General features: G+C 35.1%; 1 protein-coding gene across 1 annotated transcript in view; it reads left to right on the top strand.

The window, feature by feature from the left end:
* Positions 1-25,586, top strand: part of DCAF10 (DDB1 and CUL4 associated factor 10) — a 47,290-nt gene that overhangs the window by 5,923 nt on the left and 15,781 nt on the right. Inside the window, exons 2-3 of the mRNA XM_032306638.1 lie at positions 7,061-7,174; positions 19,548-19,745. Coding sequence (XP_032162529.1) covers positions 7,061-7,174; positions 19,548-19,745 — 312 coding nt within the window. The remainder of the gene's footprint in view (positions 1-7,060; positions 7,175-19,547; positions 19,746-25,586) is intronic.

The raw sequence follows: 25,586 nt of genomic DNA, 5'->3' as shown, positions 1-25,586 counted from the left end.
AGCTGGCACTGCAAGTTGCGAAAAAAACATCTTACTTGAGGGCTACAGCATCGGTGCTAATTGTTCCTTATCCCTCCCACAACAAAAAAAATCTATAGGCAAATGCCCAGTGACCATTTGGGTTCCCTCAGTGTGGGGCTGTCTGCCTTTCACAAGCACCCTCCTGGTCATTCTTACATAGTCATTTGTGAGAACTGCAGCCTCTGGGGAGATCCAGACAGATGAACAGGGCAGTCAGATGAAAGTAATAACACTACTGCTGGCACAAATTAACTCTCTTGGCATAATGTGCACTTCCATGACTGAAAAGAATCCACAGCAAATGAATGGGGCCTATAGGTATGATGTATGGATGTCATCACTTCTGGGATGGAGATCTATAATTTTATCATTATTAATGAATTTCACCATTATTTAGTGGAATAAGTTTGCTAAAACCCACTAAATATCTGCCCATCATAGGTGTCAGTAACACTCATTTTATTTTAAGGATTTTATTTGTCAGAGAAAGAGAGTACAAAGAGGGGAAGCAGCAGGCAGAGGGAGAGGCAGGCTCCCCACTGAGAAGGAAACCAATGCAGGACTCATTCCCAGGACCCTGGGATCATGACCTGAGCCAAAGGCAGATGCTTAACTGATTGAGCCACCCAGGCATCCTAACACTAATTTTGTTAATGAAAATGACCACCAACATAAATCTCAGTACCCAGCACATTTAGTTGAGGAAACAGAAGCAGAAATGTCATTAAACATGAAGGATTTGTATCCTGGCTTGCTCTTAACTTTTGTATTATATTACATCTCATCTGGGCTGAAGGATTAGGTCTGATATAATAAAACATGATATATCAACAGATTATTTTTGAGGCTTAGTTATTAATATAATTGAATACATGTTTCATATATAAAATTAACCGCAAGCATTATAAGTTCAGAGAAACTTCGCTAGTAACAAACTATAGAAACCATCCCTGAAAGTATAGTCTTAACCGCAAGCATTATAAATGCTAAAAAATTTTAATTACACTTGAGCAAAACCTTAAAAGAAGAGGATTTAGTGGGGCGCCGGGGTGGCTCAGTGGGTTAAGCCTCTGCCTTCAGCTCCAGTCATGATCTCAGGGTCCTGCTCAGCAGGGAGCCTGCTTCCCCATCTCTCTCTGCCTGCCTCTCTGCCTACTTGTGATCTCTGTCAAATAAATAAATAAAATCTTAAAAAAAAAAAAGAAAAAAAAGAAGAGGATTTAGTTCCATGAACAATTCTGTTGATGCTGAATAATTTTTTTACTAACGAAGACTCCCAAGTTACTTACTGACTACCAATTAATGTGGACATTCTTGGAAGCGCTTTATGCAATTACCTATGTCTCTTCTTGGTGCAGACATGGGCATCTGGGTCAAAGAAAAGATTATGGCTACAGTTTCTAAAAATTAACAATGGAAATTAGTTGATGAGCAACTTAATTAGAACTATCACTTGGCATATATAATCTATAGGTTAGTTTACTTTGAAAATGTTTTCAAGTTTTTATTCATAATGTTAATTTTTATTACTATTGAATATTAAACTTTTTAAAAAATACCATACTTCACTGTAACAGCTATCTCCTGCTTGCCTTTTTTTTTTTTCCAAACAAAATGGAAGATTTATAGCTTTTCACTTAAAAGGACACATTTCAAAATGTTATCATGGAAGTACAGTTTCTTAGTACAATGTGACCATTTGAAATGAATAACAAAAAGATAACTTATTCAAGTTGAGAAACATTTATAAATAACATATGGGCCAAATAAGAAATGATAGCAGAGGTTAGAAATATTTAACATTAAATGATAATGAAAGTACCATATGTCTCAAAACTTGTAGGATGTAAATAAAAAAATACTTACCAGGAAAATTATAGTTATTAATAAACTGGAAAAGGAAAACTAATGAGCTAAGTATCCATCTCAAAATATTGAGAATAGTGAAATTATCTATAATAGCAAAGTCTGAAGAAAGCAGAAGGAAGGAAATATAGTAACAAAGAGTAGAATTTCAATACAAATACTCAACAGAGAAAATTTTGTCTTTGAAAAGACAAAAATGAAAAACAAACTGATCAAGAGAATCCCCAGGGTACCTGGGTGGCTTAGTCAGTTGAGTGTCCTGACTTGATTTCTGCTTGGGTTGTGGTCTCCAGGTTGTGGGGAATCAAGTCCCACCTCTGGCTCTCTCAATGCTGAATCTGCTTGTCCCTCCCCCTGTGCACTGCTCCCCACTCACTTGTGCTATTTCTCTCAATACATAAAGTCTTAAAAAAAAAACAAACAAAAAGAATCCCCCAAGTAAACAATATTCAGAATTACCATTCTAAACAACATTCAGATAAATCCAACAATATTCAGATGCAAGAGGCAGAGATTGTAGCTTTCTAGAAGTTATAAAGTAGACGGTTTGGGCCAACCCTTCAACAGAGAATAATTAGAAAAGCTAGAAGCAATATAAAATATTTAATGTAAGATATAAAAAGCTTATGTTTGAAGGGATTGGAGATTATGACAGTTAGTAAATTGCAGGGCCAACATCTGCAAAAGAAGGGAAGCCAGAAATGTGAGCCCACGATTTTAGCCAACTGAATTAAGCAATATGGTAGAAATGAAAAGTGTAGAATATAAAACAATGTAAGTAGCTACATTAACATACTGAAGGGAAAATATAGGGTAATATTAATAAATGCTGGAAAACTGTTTTATGCAATTGAAAATACATTACTGAAAAAAAACAGCAAATTTGAAGTAGAACTTCCTTAATCCAATAATGGGAATCTACCTCCCCAAAAAAAGAAAAACAAACTGCACAGCAAACATTGTACTTAATGATGAAACAGTGAATGTATTCTTGAAAGTCAGGCATGACAGGAATGCCTGCTAATATTAGCATTTCTATTTAACATTATACTGAAAGTTCTAACCCAGTGTAGTAACAAAAAAAGTATTAAAAAAGAAAAAAGCATTTGTTTGTAGATAATATGATCATCGATAGAGAAAATCTAAAATAGTGGTGCTTGGGTGGCTCGGTTGTTGGACATCTACCTTCAACTGGGGTCATGATTCTAGAGTCCTGGGGTTGAGCCCCTCCTTAGGCTCCCTGCTCTTCGAGCCTGCTTCTCCCTCTCCTGCCTGCTGTGCTCGTGCTTACTCTCTCTGTCAAATGAATGAATAAAATCTAAAAAAAAAAAAAAAGACCTAAAATAACCTACTGATGAGGTATTAAAATAGCAAGATTAATGGATAAATAATTTTAAAACTAGTTTGCATTTTTGCACACCAACAACAAAGAAAGCAAAAATTTTAAAAGAACATTAATAAAAGCATTAAAAAAGTGTCAAATACCCAGGAATAAATCTAAGAAGATAGGCGTGACCCATATGGAGAAAATCTCCATGATATATAAAAACACACCATGTACATAAACTGAAAGACTTTTTATTGTAATGATCTCAATTCTATGCAAACTTTTTTTTTTTATTTAAAAAAATAAAAAATAGGGCACCTGGGTGGCTCAGTTGGTTAAGCGACTGCCTTAGGCTCAGGTCATGATCCTGGAGTCCTGGGATCGAGTCCCGCATCGGGCTCCCTGCTCAGTAGGGAGTCTGCTTCTCCCACCGACCTCTCTCCCCTCATGCTCTCTCTCATTCTCTCTCTCTCTCAAATAAATAAATAAAATTTTAAAAATAAAAATAAAAAATCTTTTATTTAAGATTTTGTTTATTTGAGAGAGAGAGAGACCAGAGGAGCACAAGCAGGGGTATGGGCGGAGGGAAGAAGGAGAAGGACAGGGACAAACAGACTCCCCAGTGAGCAGGGAGCCTCAGTTGGGCTTGATCTCAGGGTCCTGGGATCACCACTTGAGCCAGAGTCAAGACACTTAACCCACTATTCCACCTAGGTGCTCTCTATGCAAACTCTTCTATAGATTTAGCATAGTCTCAAAATCATAGCTGGATTTGTATGTGAGTGTGTGTACATAACTTGATAAGTTGATTTGAAATGTATAAGGATGTTTAAAGGTCCAAGAATTGCCAAGATACTCATGCTATGAAAATCTCAAATATGTGGGAAGGTAGACATGTTACTGGTGGGATGATTCAGTATTAAATGATATAAATTCTACCAAATTTATAAAGTCGGTGCATCCCAGTAAAAATAAGAACAAGATTTTTTTTTAAAGATTTTATTTATTTATTTGAGAGAGAGAGAGGGGAGAAGGTCAGAGGGAGAAGCAGACTCCCTGTGGAGCTGGGAGCCCGATGTGGGACTTGATCCCGGGACTCTAGGATCATGACCTGAGCTGAAGGCAGTTGTTTAACCAACTGAGTCACTGAGGCAGCCCCTGAACAAGATTTTTTGGTAGGATCTGACATGCCGTATCTAAAATTCATTTAGATGACAAAGCATACTATTAGCCCCCCACCCACCCCCAATGTTCAGAAAACATTAAGAAAGTATAATATTAGCCATCCGAAAAAATGTTCATAAAGCAAAGTTCATCTTGCTTTACATATATAAAACCTTCTAGAAATTAAAATAGTATGGTGGTATTGCATAGAATAGGATATAGCATTCCCCAAAAAACCAGCATATGTTAAGGTCACATTTCTAACCAATGAGAAAAGTATAGGCTTGATTTTGGGACAAATGATACTCATTTTAAAAAGTTACAAATCAGGCCATGTACAAAAATAGATTGTATTAAAACAAAGAAATGACTGTCAGTTTTATACATCTCTTACTTAACAAGACTCTCCCAGAATCACTAATTCATTTACTTTGTTTGTTTGATTGTTTTAGAAAGGGAGAGAGTAGAGGATGGTGAGGAGGAGGGAGAGAGAGAGAGAATCTTAAGCAGGCTCCATGCCCAGCACAGAGGACCCTGCTCCTCCTGCTGTGGGACTTAAATTTCACAACCCTGAGATTATGACCTGAGCCGAAAACAAGAGTTGGACACTTAACCGACTGAGCCAGCGGCACCCCTGATTCACTTTTATGCACAAAAAGGAGTAAAGTTCATTCCATAACCCTTGTGAGGAACAACAAGAGATGGCTGTTTATTATCTTCTAAAATTAACGGATACTAATTTTTATTCATGCTGGTCAACTAGCACAAAAGTCCTTCAGATACTCAAGTTTTGAAGTCCAGATATTTCTAAAAAGGGTTTATGCAGAGCAGACACCTTTTAAAGGACAATTTCGTGACTACTAAATATGGAAAATACTTTAATTTAGATTTTCCCCCTCACGCTTTATCTAAAAAGTTTATTCTGAATAGAAACTTTTGGCTTTTTAGAATTCTGTCTTGCGGGGGGTGGGGGCACTGGGTGGCTCAGTCGTTAGTGTCTGCCTTTGGCTCAGGTCATGATTCTGGGGTACTGGGATCGAGCCCTGCATCGGACTCCCTGCTCTGTGGGGAACTTGCTTTTCCCTCTCCCACTCCCTCTGCTGTGTTTCCTGTCTCACTGTCTCTCTCTGTCAAATAAATAAATAACATCTTTTAAAAAAAGAAAAAAAAATCTATTTGGGGGCACCTGACTGGCTCAGTTGGTAGAGCATGTAACTTGATCTTGGGGTTGTGAATTCGAGCCACACACTGGGTATAGAGATAAGTTTAAAAAAAAAAATTGTTTTTTAAATCCTGTCTCACTATTTTCATCTTAAATATACAAATTCCATTTGTTATTGGAACTGTGAATTGGGAGGGCCTACAGTTTTAAGACTCAGGATTTCATTTGCTAGATCTGAATCCGAAAGACCAGTGTCTACAAAAAACTAAGACTTAAAAATAAATAAAAAACAGTTGATTTTCAGAAATCAAAATGTGGCTTATAAAACGTTTATAATAATATAAGTTTGTAATGGGAAAGTGCTGAACTAAGAGATAATACTAAAAAGCATGAAGGACAAAATATATAAGTTTGATTGTATCTAACTGGTTTGGTAGGATATATGCCAAACCCTTTTCAGTACATTATAATAGATACTGATAAAGAAATACATAATTTGTCAAAAATATATATATATATAATTTGTCATATATGACTTTTTCTCCTAAGTTGCCTCATCTGTGCATGTTTTTTACAACCAGCTTTCCTCATTTAAAAATATGTTTTGGGGGTGCCAGGGTGGCTTAGTTGGTTAGGCATCTGACTCTTGCTTTTGCTTTCTTATGAGATCGAGCCCTGTATTGGGCTTCACATTGAGCATGGAGCCTGCTTGGGACTCTCTCTCTCCCTCTTCCTCTGCTCCTCCCCACCCCCACCTCCCAGCTTTCTCTCACACACGCACTTTATTTCTCTTTCTCTCTCCAAAAAATAAAGAAATTTTAAAACATCTTGGGAGTTCTTTCATATCCACATGAAACTATCCCTAGCTTTTTAAACATTGCATGATATTGCAGAGTATTATATACCATGGCTTAAATGATCAATCATTCCTTCTTTCACATACATTTAGGTCACTTTCGATTTCTCATTATGGTGAGGTATATCTTTATATATGCTTCTTTGTATTTATAAATGATTATTTCTTTAGATTAAATTCCCAGAAAAAAATTGCTGATTCAAAAGATACACATATCAAAAGGTACACACATGATAGATACGGGTACTCTCCAAACCTGAGCTGTATCAGTTTTTGCTCCACCATAATTTTGAGAGTCCATTTCCTACTGTTGTCAAGAACAGATAGCTTCGGGGCACCTGGGTGGCTTAGTCGGTTAAGTGACTGCCTTGGGCTCAGGTCATGATCCCAGGGTCCTGGGATCAAGTCCCGCATCAGGCTCCCTGCTCAGTGGAGAGCCTGCCTTTCCCTCTCAATCTGTGTGCTGCTCTGCCTACTTGTGCTTTCTCTCTGTCAAATAAATGAATGAAATCTTAAAAAAAAAAAAAAAAGGATAGTTTCAATCTTACAAATACTTGCTTTTAACATGGGCAAAAAGAAGTATGCATTATAGTTTGTGTAATTATAAGTGTGCATATCAATAATAAGAGAATGCTAGAAAACTAAATGTGTCCTTTGCTTTCAGGTCGGTGCTGACTGTTGCTTGTGAACAGACCGAAGTTCTGCTTTTTGACCCTATATCTTCAAAGCACATAAAAACACTTTCTGAAGCTCATGAAGACTGTGTAAATAATATCAGGTTAGTATTTTAGTGAAATAATAAAGCTTATTAGTATGACACAAAATACTCTAATTTGGAAGTTAATGAAAATTTGTAATTTCTTGCCCAGCAGTGCTAGATATGAATTTATGATTTGTGAATTTTATCCCTTATGAATCTTATCCCTTTAATTACAGAACTTGCTATATTAACCATTTTGGATTAGAATCTTTCTGAAATGCCTTTTTTTACTTACATATGATTTTACCTTTTCTCTTCATATATCAGGGTCATCAGTATGAACCTCAGCCATGTATTATGATAGTCTTGCAATGTCTTTGGGCTAATGATCTGTGTAGAATTATGGCAGTCCCATTGCTAAGCCTCTCTTACCTTCATCCCTCAAATCCACACTGTTGAGGGGAAAGAACACATTTGCACAGAGAACTTCTAAAAGCATGTTGGAAGCACCTTAAATTCTCAATAATGTGGGAAGTAAATAACAGTTGAACAGCTTGGTGGATTAATATGCAGTCATTAAAATGATGGTCACAGGGACTACATATCAACATGGACAAATGCTTGGAACAATATATGTTAAAATCATGATAAAAATTGTTACAAATATGACATGCAGAAAATAAGGAAATATTTTTCAATGCTAACATGGGGTGGATTAGAATGAATGGATAATGAGTAATTTTGTTTTCTAAACATTTTGTAGTAAGATTATATTCCTTTTATACTAATTACTTCTAATGTTAAAAAAAAAGATACTGAGAAATTACTTCTAGTTACAGCAATATACTGAATTTTGATGTAACCTCTATGCTCTAAACACACAGGACAATAGAATAAATAGCACAAAAGATATAGCCAGGCTTTGAAACAATATATATGTTTTTGTGGGCTAGAAATGGAACACAGACACAAGCTGTTATAGGGCTGAAACCAAAGGCCCACTGGGTTTTGAGTCTGGTACTGATGTGTAGTAATTTTAATTCCTGTCGAGAATCAAAAGTACTAAAGTGCTTCATAAGAGGCAGGAACCAGAGTCAGAATTACTACACAGTGCACTAGCTAGAATGCCTGTCCCATTTGTGAAAGGCTGAAAAAAGGAAAAAGTTATTCACTACCTGAGGCCGTGGGTTTTGGCTGATTAAGACACAACCCATGGCCAGGAATTGAATGAAGCCATTACTGAGTCAGTGATTGAATGTTTATGTCTGATACCTCCAGTATCATTATGAAACTGAAGGCCTTAATGTCATTTTAAGGCCTAACTATGGATTAGGGGTTCAGAAATCCAAGTTGGGGCAATGATAAAACCATTAAATAGGAAAGAGGAAAAAAATGATTAAAAACCTTTCTTAAAATAAGCTTATAACCAAAATTCTAAAACTCATGAAGACATTTAATATTCATATCATAACAAATTCAGCAACTAAAACAAGCATATTTTCTGGATGAAATTAATTTTATGGAGTAGTCCAACAAAGACTATTTTTAAAAATAAATTATTTATTTTTTTTTGACTAGGTAATACATGCACGTGGTACAAAATTCAAAGGTACAAAAGGGTAAACAGTGAAAAGTAAGTCTATCTCCCACCTCTGTCCCCTAGCCACCCAGTTCCCCTCCCCAGAGGCAACCACTATTACCAGTTTCTTGCTATCCTTTTTGAGATAGTTTATGCATGTACAAGCATATACACACACACATACATACACTTTTATATAAATGGTAGCATTCTCTACACACAATTATATACTTTGGCTTTTCCATTTAATAACATTTAGAGATCATTCCATATTAGTACCCATGGGATGATCTTATTCTTTTTAACGGCTGCATAGTATTCCATTGATTGGAAGAAACTTTAAAGCATTTTTAGGATGTTGAAAGAAATAAGTTAACTGATACTTTCCATTTAAAGAGAACTTAAAATTATGAAACAAAAGAGTTGAAACAAGAGCAGATTACTGTGGAAAAGAACCAACTACAACTCTTAGAAATTAAAAATATGCTAGTATATAAAAAAACTTTAAGATGGGATCAGTTTTATCCTTTACACCATTGATGAGAGAATTAATGGGTTCAAAAATACTAAGAGTACTTAAAATACATAGAGGATTGATTGAAGACTCCAGTGTGTATATAATAAGAATTACAGAAAAAGAAGATGCAAAGGTTGGTGGAGAACTACTTTTTGAAGACACAAAGGTAGAGAATTTTTAGCATTAAAGAAGGTCCTGAATCCTTGAACCAAAGTAAACTCTAGAATGTCAAGTAGGTTAAATAAAGATAAATCAACATTTTGACAGGTTGTAGTAAAACTAGAATATCAAAGGTAAAGAGAAAATCTTAAAAGCCACCAGAGTTAGAAGCCAGATTACCTACAGAGGTATAATTCAGCATTATAACAGAAGGTTTCTCATCAGCAACAATTGATGCTAGGAGATTCTGAAGTAGTATCTTAAATACTAAGGGAAAATAATGTCCAATGCCATATCATATCCAGGTAAACTATTATTTCATAATTAAGAATTTAATTAGGTGAAATGATAAATGTTATTGATTATTACTAGCAGAAAGATAATAATTTAGGTTTTGGGGGAATACATTTAAAACAAAGTTAAAACTAAAGTCTTGATTTATTTTCAGGTAGTAACATTAAAAAGGAAAAAACATGAAATTAATTTTTAGTAATGTTTTATTTATCCCAGTAGGACTAAAATATTATCATTTTAACATGTCGTCATTAAAAAAAATTATTGAGATATTTTAGTTTCATTTTCTAATGTTAAATTTTCAAAATCCAGTGTTTTACACTTAGAGAACAACCCAGTTCAGACTGGCCACATACCAAGGATTGGAAAGCCACATGTAGCTAATGGCTACCAAACTGGACTGTGTAGCTTTAGATAGTAACAACAAATAGGTTGTGTGTAATATGGTAAGATTCATGTCATATTCAGGAAGAAGATAGAAATATGAAATAGTTTCAGACTCTTTCAGAACAATATATAATTAATTAAATATATACAATGAAAAAGTACTAAATTAAAGGTCCCTAAAATAGTAGACATTCAGTGTATAGCTAACTTCCAAAGCAGTACAAGAGGGGAGAGGGAATACTGAAAACATGATCAGTTCAGTGGAAGATGGGACAGCTATAAATAAATAAAACAAAGGAAAGGAATGCTAAGTAGAAAACAAGAAGTAGAAATAGACCCAGTATATAAGTAGTTCATAGTAAGTATAAATGAATTGATACTCTTCATTAAAAGACATAGAGACAGCAATTTGAATAAAAACCAAAATCATCTATATATTCATTGTAGAGATACCAAAACTGAAACTGCCCAAAAATGGGAAAAGAAAACTAATGTAGATTATCATCATTGGACAGATGGAAGACTAAAGGCTTTAATAAGGATAAAGTGCAACAGTACATATTAATGAAAGGAAAAAATCAACTAAGAATATATAATAATGAAGAACTTTTGTATATATTTTGAAATTTGCATATTTAAAAGAACAACAACAGCAACAAAAACAAGCACAAAACATACGGAATTACAAGTCTATAATTATAGTGAGAGATTTTAATACACTTCCGTCCCAAACTAGTAAATCAAGTAGATACAAATTAAGCTGTGGAAGATTTTAAACTATATTGGACAATATTTCACCTGAAAATAGAAATGCAGGATAAGATTTTTAAAATATTTTTAAAAATATATAATTGAACTGATAAGAAAGAAAGAAATCCTAGGGCCACAAATGAAGTAGATGCTAGAATGCAAAGTAGTAAATAGGTATTCAGCTAGCTTTTACCCTGGAGGCATCAGCCAAGTGCAGGTGACCTTGAGCTTATGTGTCAGTATGTATAAGGAGTTATAGTGGACAGGAGACTTAATTTTATGGCCAGTTGAAAATGAGGAGTCTAGTAGAAAACTCAAGATACGTCTCCAAAAGCAAAGGAAACAAAAGCGAATATGAACTTTTGGGACTTCATCAAGATCAAAAGCTTCTGCACAGCAAAGGAAACAGTCAACAAAACAAAGAGGCAACCCACGGAATGGGAGAAGATATTTGCAAATGACAGTACAGACAAAAGGTTGATATCCAGGATCTATAAAGAACTCCTCAAACTCAACACACACAAAACAGACAATCATATTAAAAAATGGGCAGAAGATAGGAACAGACTCTTCTCCAATGAAGACCTACAAATGGCTATCAGACAAATGAAAAAATGTTCATCATCACTAACCATCAGGGAGATTCAAATTAAAACCACATTGAGATACCACCTCACACCAGTTAGAATGGCCAAAATTAGCAAGACAGGAAACAACATGTGTTGGAGAGGATGTGGAGAAAGGGGAACGCTCTTATACTGTTGGTGGGAATGCAAGTTGGTGCAGCCACTTTGGAAAACAGTGTGGAGATTCGTCAAGAAATTAAAAATAGAGCTTCTCTATGACCCTGCAATTGCACTCCTGGATATTTACCCCAAAGATACAGATGTAGTGAAAAGAAGAGCCATCTGTACCCCAATGTTTATAGCAGCAACGGCCACGGTCACCAAACTGTGGAAAGAACCAAGATGCCCTTCAACAGACGAATGGATAAGGAAGATGTGGTCCATATACACTATGGAGTATTATGCCTCCATCAGAAAGGATGAATACCCAACTTTTGTAACAACATGGACGGGACTGGAAGAGATTATGCTGAGTGAAATTAAGTCAAGCAGAGAGAGTCAATTATCATATGGTTTCAGTTATTTGTGGAGCATAACAAATAGCATGGAGGACAAGGGGAGATGGAGAGGAGAAGGAAGTTGAGGGAAATTGGAAGGGGAGGTGAACCATGAGAGACTATGGACTCTGAAAAACAATCTGAGGGTTTTGAAGGGGTGGGCGGGGTCTGGGGTTGGGGGAACCAGGTGGTGGGTATTAGAGAGGGCAGGGATTTCATAGAGCACTGGGTGTGGTACAAAAACAATGAATACTGTTACACTGAAAAGAAATTTAAAAAAGAAGAAGAAGAAAACTCTGCATAAGGCTGGGACTCCAAAGAGCTATCCTTACAGCATAAAGGTGATCTGGAAATATACCACCTTGTTCATGTAGACTGACATTGGTAGAGGGGCATCAGAAAATCTCCTCAGTGAGTGTCTAACTGCAAGTCAGTCTTCATGCATGTGTGGCGCCCAAGTTCACACATTCAAAACCATGTAGCCAACAGTTTTAAATTGGATCCAGGTTGATAGTACTGCCAGGTACCCACAAAAACAAATGCAGATCTTCTCTGGGGGAGAAAACTTGGTATCATAAGTCAATTCTTTCCAAATTAGTCTATAAATTTAATTCAGTTTTAATCAAAATACCAACCGTGTTTTTTTTTTTAACTTAAAAATTCATATGTGATAGCAAAATTCACTATGTGATAGTGCCAGGAATATCAGACAATTTTGAAGGAGGCTAAGATGGTAGTCTTCAGATATCAAACACAATCTTAGGACAGGAATAGATTAAGTGCCTAATGAAATGGAGTAGAACTTCCTGAAACAGACCCATGCATATATGGAAATGTGATCTATCTCTGCAGGGACATTACAGAGCAGTGGTGGGGAGAATGGAAAAGAGAGAATTGATTATATATATGAAATAACTGCAAGTTAGAGACCTAATTAGGAAAGCAAACCATTAAAGCTATTGGAGAAATATGGAATATATTTATGTTCTAAGTATGAGAATGGATTTTTTAAGATACAAAAAGCACAGATCATTAAAGCATTGCTAAGTTGAACTGCATTAAAATTGAAAACTTCATTCTAACCACAGATATAACAGTGTGAGAAGATAAGCTATAGGCAGGTGGAAGAAGATGTTTTCAATGCACGTAGCCAAAGAAAGATTAGTATGCAGAATATATAAAACAATTACCCTGGAGCAAAATAGGTGGAGAATTATATAAGAGAAGCTAAAATGAACAATAAATATGGAAAATTTTTCAAGCTTTCTAATTATGAAAATGCAAATAAAAATAAACAAGAAATACTAAGTATTGGCAAAGATGTTGAGAAGTAGAAACTCTTGGACATTGAGGGAGTATAATTGATGAAATTATTTTGAAGAACATCTTAGCAATATCTGGTAAAATTGAAGATCAAACAGTTTTAAAGAAATTAAAGTACATGTAAATAAGGAGATTATAAAGAAGGTTTGTAATAGAATCATTATTAATTCAAGCTGTAAATAAATCTTCCATCAAGAGGAAGATAAATTCCAGAATACTCATACAATGGAATACTATACATCAGTTAAAATAAATGAACTAGAAGCATCTGAGATATGTCTCAGCAATTCAAGGTTGAGCCAGAAAAGCAAATTGTAGAATGAGCTATACAGTGTGATACCATTTATATAAAGTCTGAAAATATGCAAACATACGTTTGATAAGGGCATGTATTTGTCTATTTGTTCTCTGTTCTATTCCTAGCACCTAGAACTGTGCCTAGCACATAGCGGGTGCTAATTAAGTATTTATGGAATAAATTGAATGCAAAACAAAACTATACATTGTTATGGATACATACTTAAGATCTCATGGTATTAAAAACTTGCATGGGGAGTGACAAACAAATTTTGGATAGTGGTTCCCTCTGGAGAGGGAGGGAGGGGAATGGGATTGGGGAGGGATATTCAGGGTGCTTCAGTTGTGTTTGTAATGTTCAAAAGAATCTGAAAGATAACAAAGTGTTAAAATTTTATAAAGTTGGGTGGTGTGGGTATCATAGGTTTTTGTTATATTCTTCATAGTTTTCTTTGTGTTTTTAATATTTTATGATCTAAAATGTTCTTACCTTAAAAAGAAAAGATGTGTTGTTTTCCCCTATTCAGAATGATCTCTGACTAATCTGCTGTTAGAATTTTTTCTTTATCAATGTCAGCTCTCATTTACTGTTATCAGTGTGTCTGCTTTAGTACCCCACACCTACAGTTTTGAATTTGCTTATCTGTTGGTTAGAAAACCAGGTTTTGAAGCTTTTTAGAAGTACATATCACTTAAGAGTTTTGCATGAGGATCTGAGGGGTCCTCTGGCATGAGCTTAAGTGTGCATTACTTATTAATAATATTAGCTACCATTTTTTTGACTGCCTGCCAGTCAAAAAACTTTTTGTGCCAAACCTTTTGTGAAGCACTTTTCATACAGTATTAATTCTCACAGTATCCTGATGTGAAGCAGATATTGTACCCACTTTAAGGAATAAAGAAATTGCAGCTCACATAAAGAGATTTGCCCAGTATCTTTAATATGTACCAAGTGGTAGAGCTAGAATTCATGCTCAGTTCAATTAGACCACCTCACTCTCTTTTTCAGAGATGTGGGCATGCATTTCCTAGATAATGGTTTTACACATACTTAGTAATGTCTTCTAGTTCATTTCTTAGTTTTTTAAGGTTTGCTTATCTTGTAAAATAAAAATATTGATAGTTGGGAAGAGTATTTTCTATTGTTTCATACTTTGGAAAAGTAAGGGGAAAATATGACATAATTTAAATTCTTAAACCCATTATACAGGTTTACTTCTCATTCATGAGGGTCCTGTATGTGGATTTAAGAGTCCATTTAATAATCAGGGTCCCCCCAGGTTAGAAATTACAAGGACATTTGAGATTATCATAAGAATATTTACTTAGTGGTATGGCAGTTAAAAAATCAGTGGCTATTTAAATATTCCAGGATCTACTTTTCCCTCCCACTGTCTTTGTTGGTCTTTTCCTGACTGATATACTTCGAACACTGTGATGTAAATGCAGTGCTTGCATCACTAGGAACATGAAATTTCTTACCTTGCAAAGGATGTAGAATTTCACAAAACCCTGAGAGTAATAATAGAAAACTGGTCAATTACATATAAAATCATTGCCAAATAAGGATCTGATAGAATTAGACTAGTTATCAGTTAAAGAAAAGGAAATGACAGAAACGGGGACATGATAGATAGTTCAGAGAATTATGTGAATATTTCATGGGACTAAGGAAAGGCCCTTGGGAAAATGAATAAAGCCCTTGAAGTTTATATAGAAATGACTCTCTTTCTAATTATAGTACAAAGCTCAAATATGAAGTAAGGGTGCTGTATTTTGCTGTCATAATTTCAATGGAGAGATGATGTAGGAAAACCTAAACACTTAATTTAGTCTTTCTAAGAATTTGCATATAGTTATATAAATTTAAAATAAATGTTAAAAATTTTTATGACTTCCGGTTTTTAGATAAAGACAACACTTTCCATATACAATGAAATGTTGGTACCCATTTTAAGGAAATTCTATTTCAGTTGCTGTTATCTTTCACCAATTATCCTCTGGTAATGAAGACTTCAATTTATCCAGATGTCCACTTTCCAGAACTGTTAAGAGTCATATGTTGGGATTTGATGGAAACATATGGAACAGTTTTATAATTCATAAACTCATAGATTTCAGTATGGATGGAGTGTCTCCTGTTTATTAGACTATGGAGTTAAAAACATTTTATAGTTATTAACTTATTAGGCTAGACTGAGTTTTAATTTGAGAAGATTGAGCCAGATCTCAAAGGATTTGTCTAATACTTTACATTCTCTGAATCTGCTTGCTTTAGGATAACAGTTGTGGATGCTTTAACTGATCTCCTAATCAGCATTCTTAGTTTTCTATAATTTTCCATTCTCTTCACCAATGATTCTTCAATACCAAGATTTTTAACAGGTGAACTTTGAGGCAAAATGAGAAAACTAAAGTCAAAGTGTTAAATTTTTCATTAAGGTAATTTATTCAATTCAAATTACTAGCTTTTATTCCAAGATTATATTCTTTGTACATTATTGACATTAAAATGGTAATTTTTCCATTTTCATGCAACAGTGGTAATTTTTCAATGGCCTTACTGACAAAAATTTTAAAACTGATACCCCATTTCATTTTATTTTTTATGAAAATCCAAAAGTTTTAGAAACTAGCTACCTCAGAGATCTTTTTGAAACTCTTAATCTAATCATATCATTTTCTTGCCTAAAACCTCAGGGTTGACCACTGTGGGTTAAGTTGGTATAATGCCACTGAGGTTTTGAATCCATATGTGCATTAAGTATTTTCTGTAAACTAAATAAAATACCTTATTTTTCCCTAAATTTTTTAAATGTAAGAAGATGCTCTATGATGATGATCAGTTTATTTTAAAAGTTTGACTTTCCAATAGCCTTTGTCATTGTGTATTTTTTTTTTCAGTCATTTAATTCCTGTCAGGAAGTCATTAAAATATTTTTACTTTAAAAACCTAATCAGTGGGAGCCCGGGTGGCTCAGTGGGTTAAGCCTCTGCCTTCAGCTCGGGTTGTGATCTCAGGGTCCTGGGATCAAGCCTCTCATGGGGTTCTCTGCTCAGCAGGGAGCCCGTTTCCTCCTCTCTCTCTCTCTGCCTGCCTCTCTGTCTGCTGGTGATCTCTCTGTCAAATAAATAAATTAAATAAATAATAAATAAAAATAAATAAAAACCTAATCAGTAAAGATAAAACCATAGGGGGCAAAATGGACTTGACAATTTTGATTTGTAAAGATTTTGATATAGTAAAGAAATATGTAAACCACATAATATAAATAAAAGTGTGTATGGAAAATATATTCAACATACTGTCTTTGAAAAACTGAAGTATATTACCTTTAATATAAAGAGAATAACTGTAATAAAAATATAACAGTAGGAAAATCAACAAGGAACATGAATAGCAATTCACAAGAGAAAATAATCTAATTAATATGAAAAACGTTCAACTTGATTAAAAATAGAAGTTTCAACTTAAGATTTTTTTTCTTCTGGGTACTTAGCAGAATTAAAAAAATATCTGTGTGACAGGGCTTGGAGAAGTGGACACTCCTAATTGTTGGTGGTACTACATATCGGTATATTCTTTTGAGGGTAGTTTGGCTGTATATATCAAAAGCCTTACATTTTTAAAAATCCCTGTTTACTTAGCAATACATTTTTTTGGGAATGTACTTAGAAAAGTAAAAAGGGATGTGATAAATAGTTAGCTGTTAGGTTGTTCATCATAGTGTTTTTTAGTGTAAACTTTTTTACACTACATAAATTTTTACACTAAATAAAACCATTTTGTGGTTTTAGTATAAGCCATAAAAAATTGGAAGCAATATAAACTGCCAGCAGTTGCTTATTAGTTTAAAACAGAAAAAAGATACAGTTCATTCATACAGTGGCTAGCCATTAAGAATGATTTTGTTGATAAATCTTTAATAACATAGCAAAATATTTATGACATGACATTATTGAAATAAAAGAATTAGGCTAACTATCAATAACAGTTTTTTTTGTTCTTTTTTGTTTTTTTAAGATTTACTTATTTGACAGAGAGAGACACAGCGAGAAATGGAACACAAGCAGGGGGAGTGGGAGGAGAAGCAGGCTTCCCGCTGAGCGGGGAGGCTGATGTGGGGCTTGATCCCGGGACCCTGGGATCATGACCTGAGCTGAAGGCAGACGCTTAATGACTGAGCTACCCAGGCGCCCAACAGTGGTTATTTTTATGGTAGACTTCCTTCCATTTGAAAAATATTTTCAGGGTTGCCTGGGTTGCTCAGTTGGTTAAGTGGCTGCCTTCGGCTCAGGTCATGATCCCAGGGTTCTTGCATCGAGTCTCACGTCAGGCTCTTTGCCAAGTGGGGAGTCTGCTTCACTCTCTCTCTTTGACTCTCCCCCAACTTGTGCTCTCTCTTTCTCAAATAAACTCTTTTTTTAAAAATGCAAAGATGTTAAAAGAATTAAAAAAAGATACTGGGACTTAAAGTAGAATAAATCCATGATATGTTCTCCTCTTATTTCTGCTTTTCAGTATACAGTACTCCTAACTACTGTTGCCTCTCAGAGTATACCATCCCCTTACTTGCCTTTGTACCTTTGCTTATCCCTTGGTCACTTAGGGAATGCCTGCCTCATCTTTTAAAATCCATTCAAACGACCATCATAAAGTATTTCCTGACCACCCTTTTCTTTGCTTATTCCATGCAATTATTGTGTACAATTATGTATTTATAATTTCTTCTCCACTAGACAGTGAACTCCTATCTCATTCACACGTAATAAATATTTGTGAGTACTTATTATATGCCTGGCACTGTGTATGTTGTGAACTACAAATCTAACAATGAACTATGCATACTATTCCCCCTGTCTTAAGGAGTTTATAGCCTTATGAAGATATTCCTTACAGTGTACATTAAGTGTTACGACAGAAGTATAGAGTACCTTGGGAGATCCGAAGATTGGTAAATCTACCCCAGGCTGGATAGGGAAGGAAGTCTTCCTGGAGCGGATGGTAGCTGAATAATAATAAAAAGAAAAGAAGTGTGTCAGGTCAAGGGGTAGGGGGAAAGTGGTTTCAAGTAGTAGAAACCGCTTGTACAACAGCCTGGAATTTTAAAACTGTTAGGTTTAAAGAAGGTTGTTATGGTATTTATGGATATTGAGGTTGATTTCTGATAAAAAATAATTCAGTATAATTTTACCTTGGAAGAAGTTCCGGAATTTCTTCTCTCTGCCAGAGATTAGGAAGTAATATATAATAGCATATGTTAGAGAAAGCATCCTAAGGTTGAATTAGGCAGAAATTCAAGTGTGGGAAAAGAAATAAAAGAAATTCAAGAGTGATTGGTAGGTCTGTTATCTTTTAATTATTTGTATAAAATATATTCTCACTAAGGACTGAAAATTAGTGTAAAATAATTAAAAGTCTGAATTAGAGAGTATTTTATTGGTGTATTTTATAATCTTAACTGGTCCTAATAAAATATTGCTAAGTATGATTTTTTGAGGGAATGTCTTTGAATTAATAGATTAAAAATATGGCATTTTATTAGCAATTTTTATATGTAAATGTGTTCTAAATTGAAAGACATTACTTGTAGCAGAGTAACTGGTTCTCATAATTACGAACCCTTTATGCTTAACATATCTCCCTCTGCAATTATGTCTTCAGAATCTCCTGTCTCCTATTAAATTGTTTCTTACCATTTATGTTTCCTATACAGATTCTAAAGTTTTTCTTTCTCTCTAGCACTGTTCTTCAAACATCCACCCCATATCCAGTTCCAAATAAAAAATCAGTAACACAAAGCGAATGGATAAAATTACATTGTGGTCCTCATTGAATCATACTGTCCTTCCCTGTGATTATGTGAATTATGCTTACTTCTTATTGATATCCATATCACTGGGTTTATACAGGCAGTTTGTAGTTCTTTTTTGTTTTCTTAATTAGGTAAAATAGAGATTGTTTCTTAAGTTTTCTTTAACAAGAGATGAAATAAACCAATTTTTCTTTTCTGCTTTGTAGATTTCTTGATAACCGGCTGTTTGCTACCTGCTCTGATGACACTACAATAGCACTATGGGATCTGAGAAAACTGAACACCAAAGTATGCACTTTACATGGTCACACTAGCTGGGTGAAGAACATCGAATATGATACTAATACAAGACTCTTAGTAACATCAGGATTTGATGGAAATGTCATTATTTGGGACACCAACAGGTTTGTGAATAGGAGACTATGTTAGGATTGTAAACAACAAAAAAAATTTTTAAGATTTCTTTATGTGACAGAGAGAGGGAGAGACAGCAAGCATGTGGGGTGGGGGAGTGGCAGAGGGAGAGGGAGAGAGAGAATCTCAAGCAGACTCCCTGTTGAGCATAGAACCTGGTGTGCGTCTCTGTCTTACAACCCTGAGATCATGACCTAAGAAATCAGGAGTTGTGTGCTTAACTGACTGAGCCACCCAGAGGCCCCCACAAAATATTTGTTAAAATGGTAAACAAATTCTGTGTTCTATCTTAGCTTTCATATCTCTTTAGGAGAAAAACCTGACTTCGGGAAAAATAAAAAATGATTACATCTTTTGTTACTTCCTCTTAGTCATATCCTGCAACTAAAAAATTGGGAGAAAATTAAATGGAAAGGAAACAAAGCAGTATAGTTAATGATGAAAAGTGGTTTGTAAGATGAGTTTCCTAAACTTAAAGAATTTAAGGAAAGGTATTTTTGTTATTTCCTCTGTGGAACAAGTGTTTTTCATCCTTTAGTCCTTCAATTCTAAACCTATTTATTTTGTAATTTTTATATTTTTTTCATGCATTAGAATAGTTTCCCACTGGGAATGTTTCCCAGTGGGAATGTATGGTACAGTTTTAGTTGTCACTATGGAGGAGAAGAGAGGATTTCTACTGGCATTTAGTCAACAGGGATCAGAGTTTCTAAACATCCTGCATGGAACATTTTGCACAGTAGACTAGTCCCATCTAAAATGTAAGTGATGACTCTGTTGTAAAACACTTCAGTGAAATGTCTCCTTCTAGAGAAATTAATTATTTAAAGAGTTGGAGTTTGGAGCACCTGAATGGTTCAGTTGGTTAAGCATCTCTTGATCTCAGCTCAGGTCTTGATCTCAGGGTCGTTAATTAAACCCTGCATTAGGCTGCATGCTGGGTATGCATGCATTTTAAAAAAATAGTTTTAAAAAATTAAGAAATAGTTAAGAAAAGGAGTTGAAGTTTGAAAAATAATTAAAATATATTTGTTGTTAGCTATGGGGAAGTGACAATACAGTAATACATCAGGACCATTTCTGAAATATTCTTTTCAGAGGTCATATATAAAAAGAGAAGAAGGGGATATGCTTAAAGATTTCTAACTATGCATATTGCTTGAGCAGAGGATATACATATTTCTTTAGATTAAGACAAGCATACCTGTTAAAATTTAGGGGTTTTTTAAAATTTAGAAATAAAATTAGAATAGGAATATGAATGGTAAGTTCTAAATTAGTGGACAAAAGCTAGGAAAACATGATCAGTCCAATATAGGCAGAGAAGGGGGAAAATCATTTTTTAAAAAGAGGTAAATTGGGAAACAGAAAAATATGGTAGACAGAAAAACCAAATATCAATAATTACAATAAATAATATATGGACTGAAGTAGCCAGTAAAAAAATAGATAAGGTTAGATCGAATTAAAAAAGAAAACCAAACTATGTTCTTTGTAAGGAACACACACTCAAAACATGCAAACGAGAAAGTCAAAGTAAAACCATGGGGAAGAAATAACAGGCAAATTGAAATCAAAGAAAAACTGTTATATCTACATTAATAGCAGAATTAGAATTTAGGCATAAAGCATTATTAGTGGTAAAAAAAAAAAAGGTACTAAAAGGTTTATTTCACTAGAACATAAAAGAAATCTTAAATGAACCTACACATTAAATGAAACTAACACAGCTTCAAACCATAAAAAGCAAAACTGGACAGAATTATAAGAAAAAAGTAAGAATCCCCATCTCAGTAGAAAATATTAACATTATACTCTCGTTTACTAGTAGATAAAATAGACTAAAAAGTTAGTAAGACCATAGGAGATTTTACTTTAATAAGCCTGATTTATTAGGCATACTTAGGATTCTCCCAACAAATAGTGATTACATCCTCTGAAGCAGACTTAGAATATGTACAAAAGTAGAGCATGTACTAGATTACGAAGTAAGTTTCAACCAATATCAAAGATTTGTTATCACAGAAATTTTTCCTGTCCTCAGTATGGTTTAATTAACACAGGTAACTAAAAGTTACCATGTTTGGAGATTTATAAACTCACTTTCTAAGTAATTCATGGATTAAAGAAGTCATAGAGAAATCTATGACTGAAAATTAGTGAACTAAGCATTTTACTCAGAAAAACTGGAAAAAGATAAGAGTAAACCCAATGAAAGATTATGGAAATAATAACAATAAAAGCAGAAATTAGTGAAATTGAAAATAAAGTTTTTTTTAAAGCCTGCTTTTTGAAAAAGGCAATTGAATATGCAATTTTCTGGTAAGATTCATCCGGAGAAATAAGACAAAAGACTAATCTTAACAATAAAGAGACAACAAAAATATATATAGTATGATGCCACTTTTATGCCAGTATACTTGAAAACTTTGATGAAATAGTTTATTCAAAAAATACACTTTAGCAAAACTGATCAAGAAAGAAATAGAAAACCTAAAATACACCTGTGGCCTTTACTGATACTTAACTAATATGCAGTGATTTAGCTGAAATAGTTGCTAAGATATTAAATTACTTCTGTAGTTAATACAGAAGTTAAATGTTGTAACTGTAGTTAAATGATAAATAGCCACTATCCTGAATCACCCCTGGGTGGGTCATATCTTGGCACCCTCTGGTTACCCAGACCCTTCTTTTAGGGATACCTCCCTGAAGATCTTCCTATGATCTAGTAGCTAAAGTCCCCCATAAACTACACCTTCACCCCCCCCCCCTTTTTTTTGGTTGTTCAGCATCTCATTTAATTCTGAGAACAGCCTCATGAGTTAGATTACTATTACTATCCCATTTGAAAGCTAAAGAAACCAAGTTCAGAAATGTTGGGTAATTTGCCCACATGACTATGAATAAGATAGTAAGATACGAGCCAAGAGTCAAACCCCTGGTTTATAGACTCCTGAGGGGCACCCTTTGCTGATGGGAGTTTAAAGATCTTCTAGTAGAGGGCACCTGGGTGGCTCAGTGGGTTAAGCTGCTGCCTTCAGCTCAGGTCATGGTCTCAGGGTCCTGGGATCGAGTCCCACATCGGGCTCTCTGCTCAGCAGGGAGCCTGCTTCCCTCTCTCTCTCTCTGCCTGCCTCTTCGTCTACTTGTGATCTCTGTCTGTCAAATAAATAAATAAAATCTTTAAAAAAAAAAAAAAAAGATCTTCTAGTAGAGTAATTCCAGGACTCAGTTCCAACACTGCCAACTGCATCAATTTTGACTGGATCGTTTTCATGCATGCTGATTATTTAAATATTCTAAACATGCATCTGACATAGCCATTAAGGAAATGGAAAATATCAGTTAAAATTTATTTACTAGTAAAACAGCAGGCCTAGGGTGCCTGGGTGGCTCAGTGGGTTAAAGCCACTGCCTTCGGCTCAGGTCATGATCCCAGGGTCCTGGGATCAAGCCCCATGTCAGGCTCCCTGCTCAGTGGGGAGCCTGCTTCCTCCTCTCTTTCTGCCTGCCTCTCTGCCTACTTGTGATCTCTGCCTGTCAAATAAATGAATAAAATCTTTAAAAAAAAAAAAAAAAAACACAGCAGGCCTGTCAGTTTTACAGGTGACTTATGTAAGATAGTACAAGAAACAGAACATTCCAATTTTATTAAGTTCACATTCCAGGAAAAAGGGGAATTCTCCTTACCTCATGTATGAAGCTAGTATAACCTTAATATATAAACTCAAAAAAGATTATATTAGAAGAGAAAAATTGGAAGGTCAATCTGTAATGTGAATGTAGATGAAAATATTCTAAATAGAAGGAAACTGAAACTTGTAAGATATTAATTAAAATATCATGACCAAGTTGGGTTTCTTCAAGGAATGGAAAGATGATATATCTGGAGTTCCTGGCTGGCTCAGTCGGAAGAGCATGCAGCTGTTGGTCTCAGCGTTGTGAGTTCAAGCCCTATGTTGGTTGTAGAGGTCACTTAAAATCTTAAAATAGAAATTCTTTTTTTTTTTTAATCTATTTTATTTGACAGAAAGAGAGAGAGTGTGCACAAGCTGAGAGAGCAGCAGGCAGAGGGAAAGGGAAAAGCAGGCCCCTTTCTGAGTGGGGAGCCCAATGTGGGGCTCGATCCCAGGACCCTGGGATCATGACCTGACCTGAAGGCAAACACTTAACCGACTGAGCCACCCAGGCACACCTGTCAGTAGAAATTCTATTAATATAACTCATCACATTGACAGATTAAACAGGAAGTCTATATGATTGTTTTAATCGAGGAATAAAATTCAACATTCAATCATAATTAAAAACAAAAGGGGATATTATCAGTCTTACAGAGATTAAAAGGATTATAGAGGGATACAATGAGCAACTTTATGACAACAAATGAGACAACTTAGATAACAGATACCTGGAGAGTCACAAATTACTTAAATTGATTCCAGAACGAATAGAAAATCTACAGACCTACAGACCTAAAGCAAGTAAAAAAATCGAACTGGTAATTTAAAAATCTTTCCACAGTGAAAAACCCAGTCCCAAAAGTCTTCACTGGTAAATTTTACCAAACATTTATAGAATAAATAATACCAATCTTTTACAAACTCTTCCAAAAAATAGAGGAGGAGAGAACACTTCCAAACTCATTTTATGAGGCTGGTATTATTACTCTGATACCAAAACAGACAAATGTCATAAGAATGGAAAACTGCAGGGGCGCCTGGGTGGCTCAGTGGGTTAAAGCTTCTGCCTTCATCTCAGGTCATGATCTTAGGGTCCTGGGATCGAGCCCCACATCGGGCTCTCTGCTCAGCAGGGAGCCTGCTTCTCCCCTCTCTCTCTGCCTGCCTCTCTGCCTACTTGTGATCTCTATCTGTCAAATAAATAAATAAAATCTTAAAAAAAAAAAAAAAAGCTACAGACCAATATTTCTCAAAAACAAAAAGAGGAAGAAAAATAGATACAAAAATCCTCAACAAAATATTAGCAGATGAAACCTAGCATCATGTATAAGGGATTATATGTCACAATAGAATTTACTTCAGGTGTAGAGGATTGGTTTAAAATCCAAAAATCAATTAATGTAATACGTTGTATTAATAAAGGTCAGAATGCATAAACAGGATCATCTCAAGAAAGGCAGAAAAGCACTTGACAGAAATCCAATGCCCATTTGTAATAAAACTGGGAATAATAGGGAACTTTTATTCCCTAGACATCTGATAAGGGACACCTATGAGAAATTAATGGCTAAAATCATTTTTGTAAATATTTTTTTAAAAGATTTTATTTATTTATTTGACAGAGAGAGATCATAAGTAGGCAGAGAGGCAGGCAGAGAGAGAGAGGAGGGAGCAGGCTCCCTGCTGAGCAGAGAGCCCGATGCGGGACTCGATCCCAGGATCCTGAGATCACAACCTGAGCCGATGGCAGCGGCTCAACCCACTGAGCCACCCAGGCGCCCTTGTAAATATTTTTTTTAATTAGAGCACACTAGCGAGGGGGGTAGGGGTAGAGAGAGAGGAACAATTAGACTTCCCACTGAGGTGGGAGCCCAAAGATGCAGGGCTTGATCCCAAGACCCTGAGATCATGACCTGAGCTGAAGGCTGATGCTTTTAACCAACTGAGCCACCCAGGCACCCCTGGCTAAAATCATGTCAATGCTGAAAGACTGAATACATTCACCCTAAGATTGGGAACAAGGCAAGGATGTCTGCTCCCAACACTTTTATTCATTATTGTATTGGAGGTACAAGCACTGGAAGTACAGTCAGACAAGAAAAAATAACGGGCATCCAGATTGAAAAGAAAGAAGTAATGTTCTTGTGC

Source organism: Mustela erminea, chromosome 12, assembly GCF_009829155.1.
Source record: "Mustela erminea isolate mMusErm1 chromosome 12, mMusErm1.Pri, whole genome shotgun sequence".
Taxonomy (NCBI): Eukaryota; Metazoa; Chordata; class Mammalia; order Carnivora; family Mustelidae; genus Mustela; species Mustela erminea.
The sequence above is the reverse complement of the archived record's forward strand: the minus strand, read 5'-3'. Positions and strand labels throughout refer to the sequence as shown.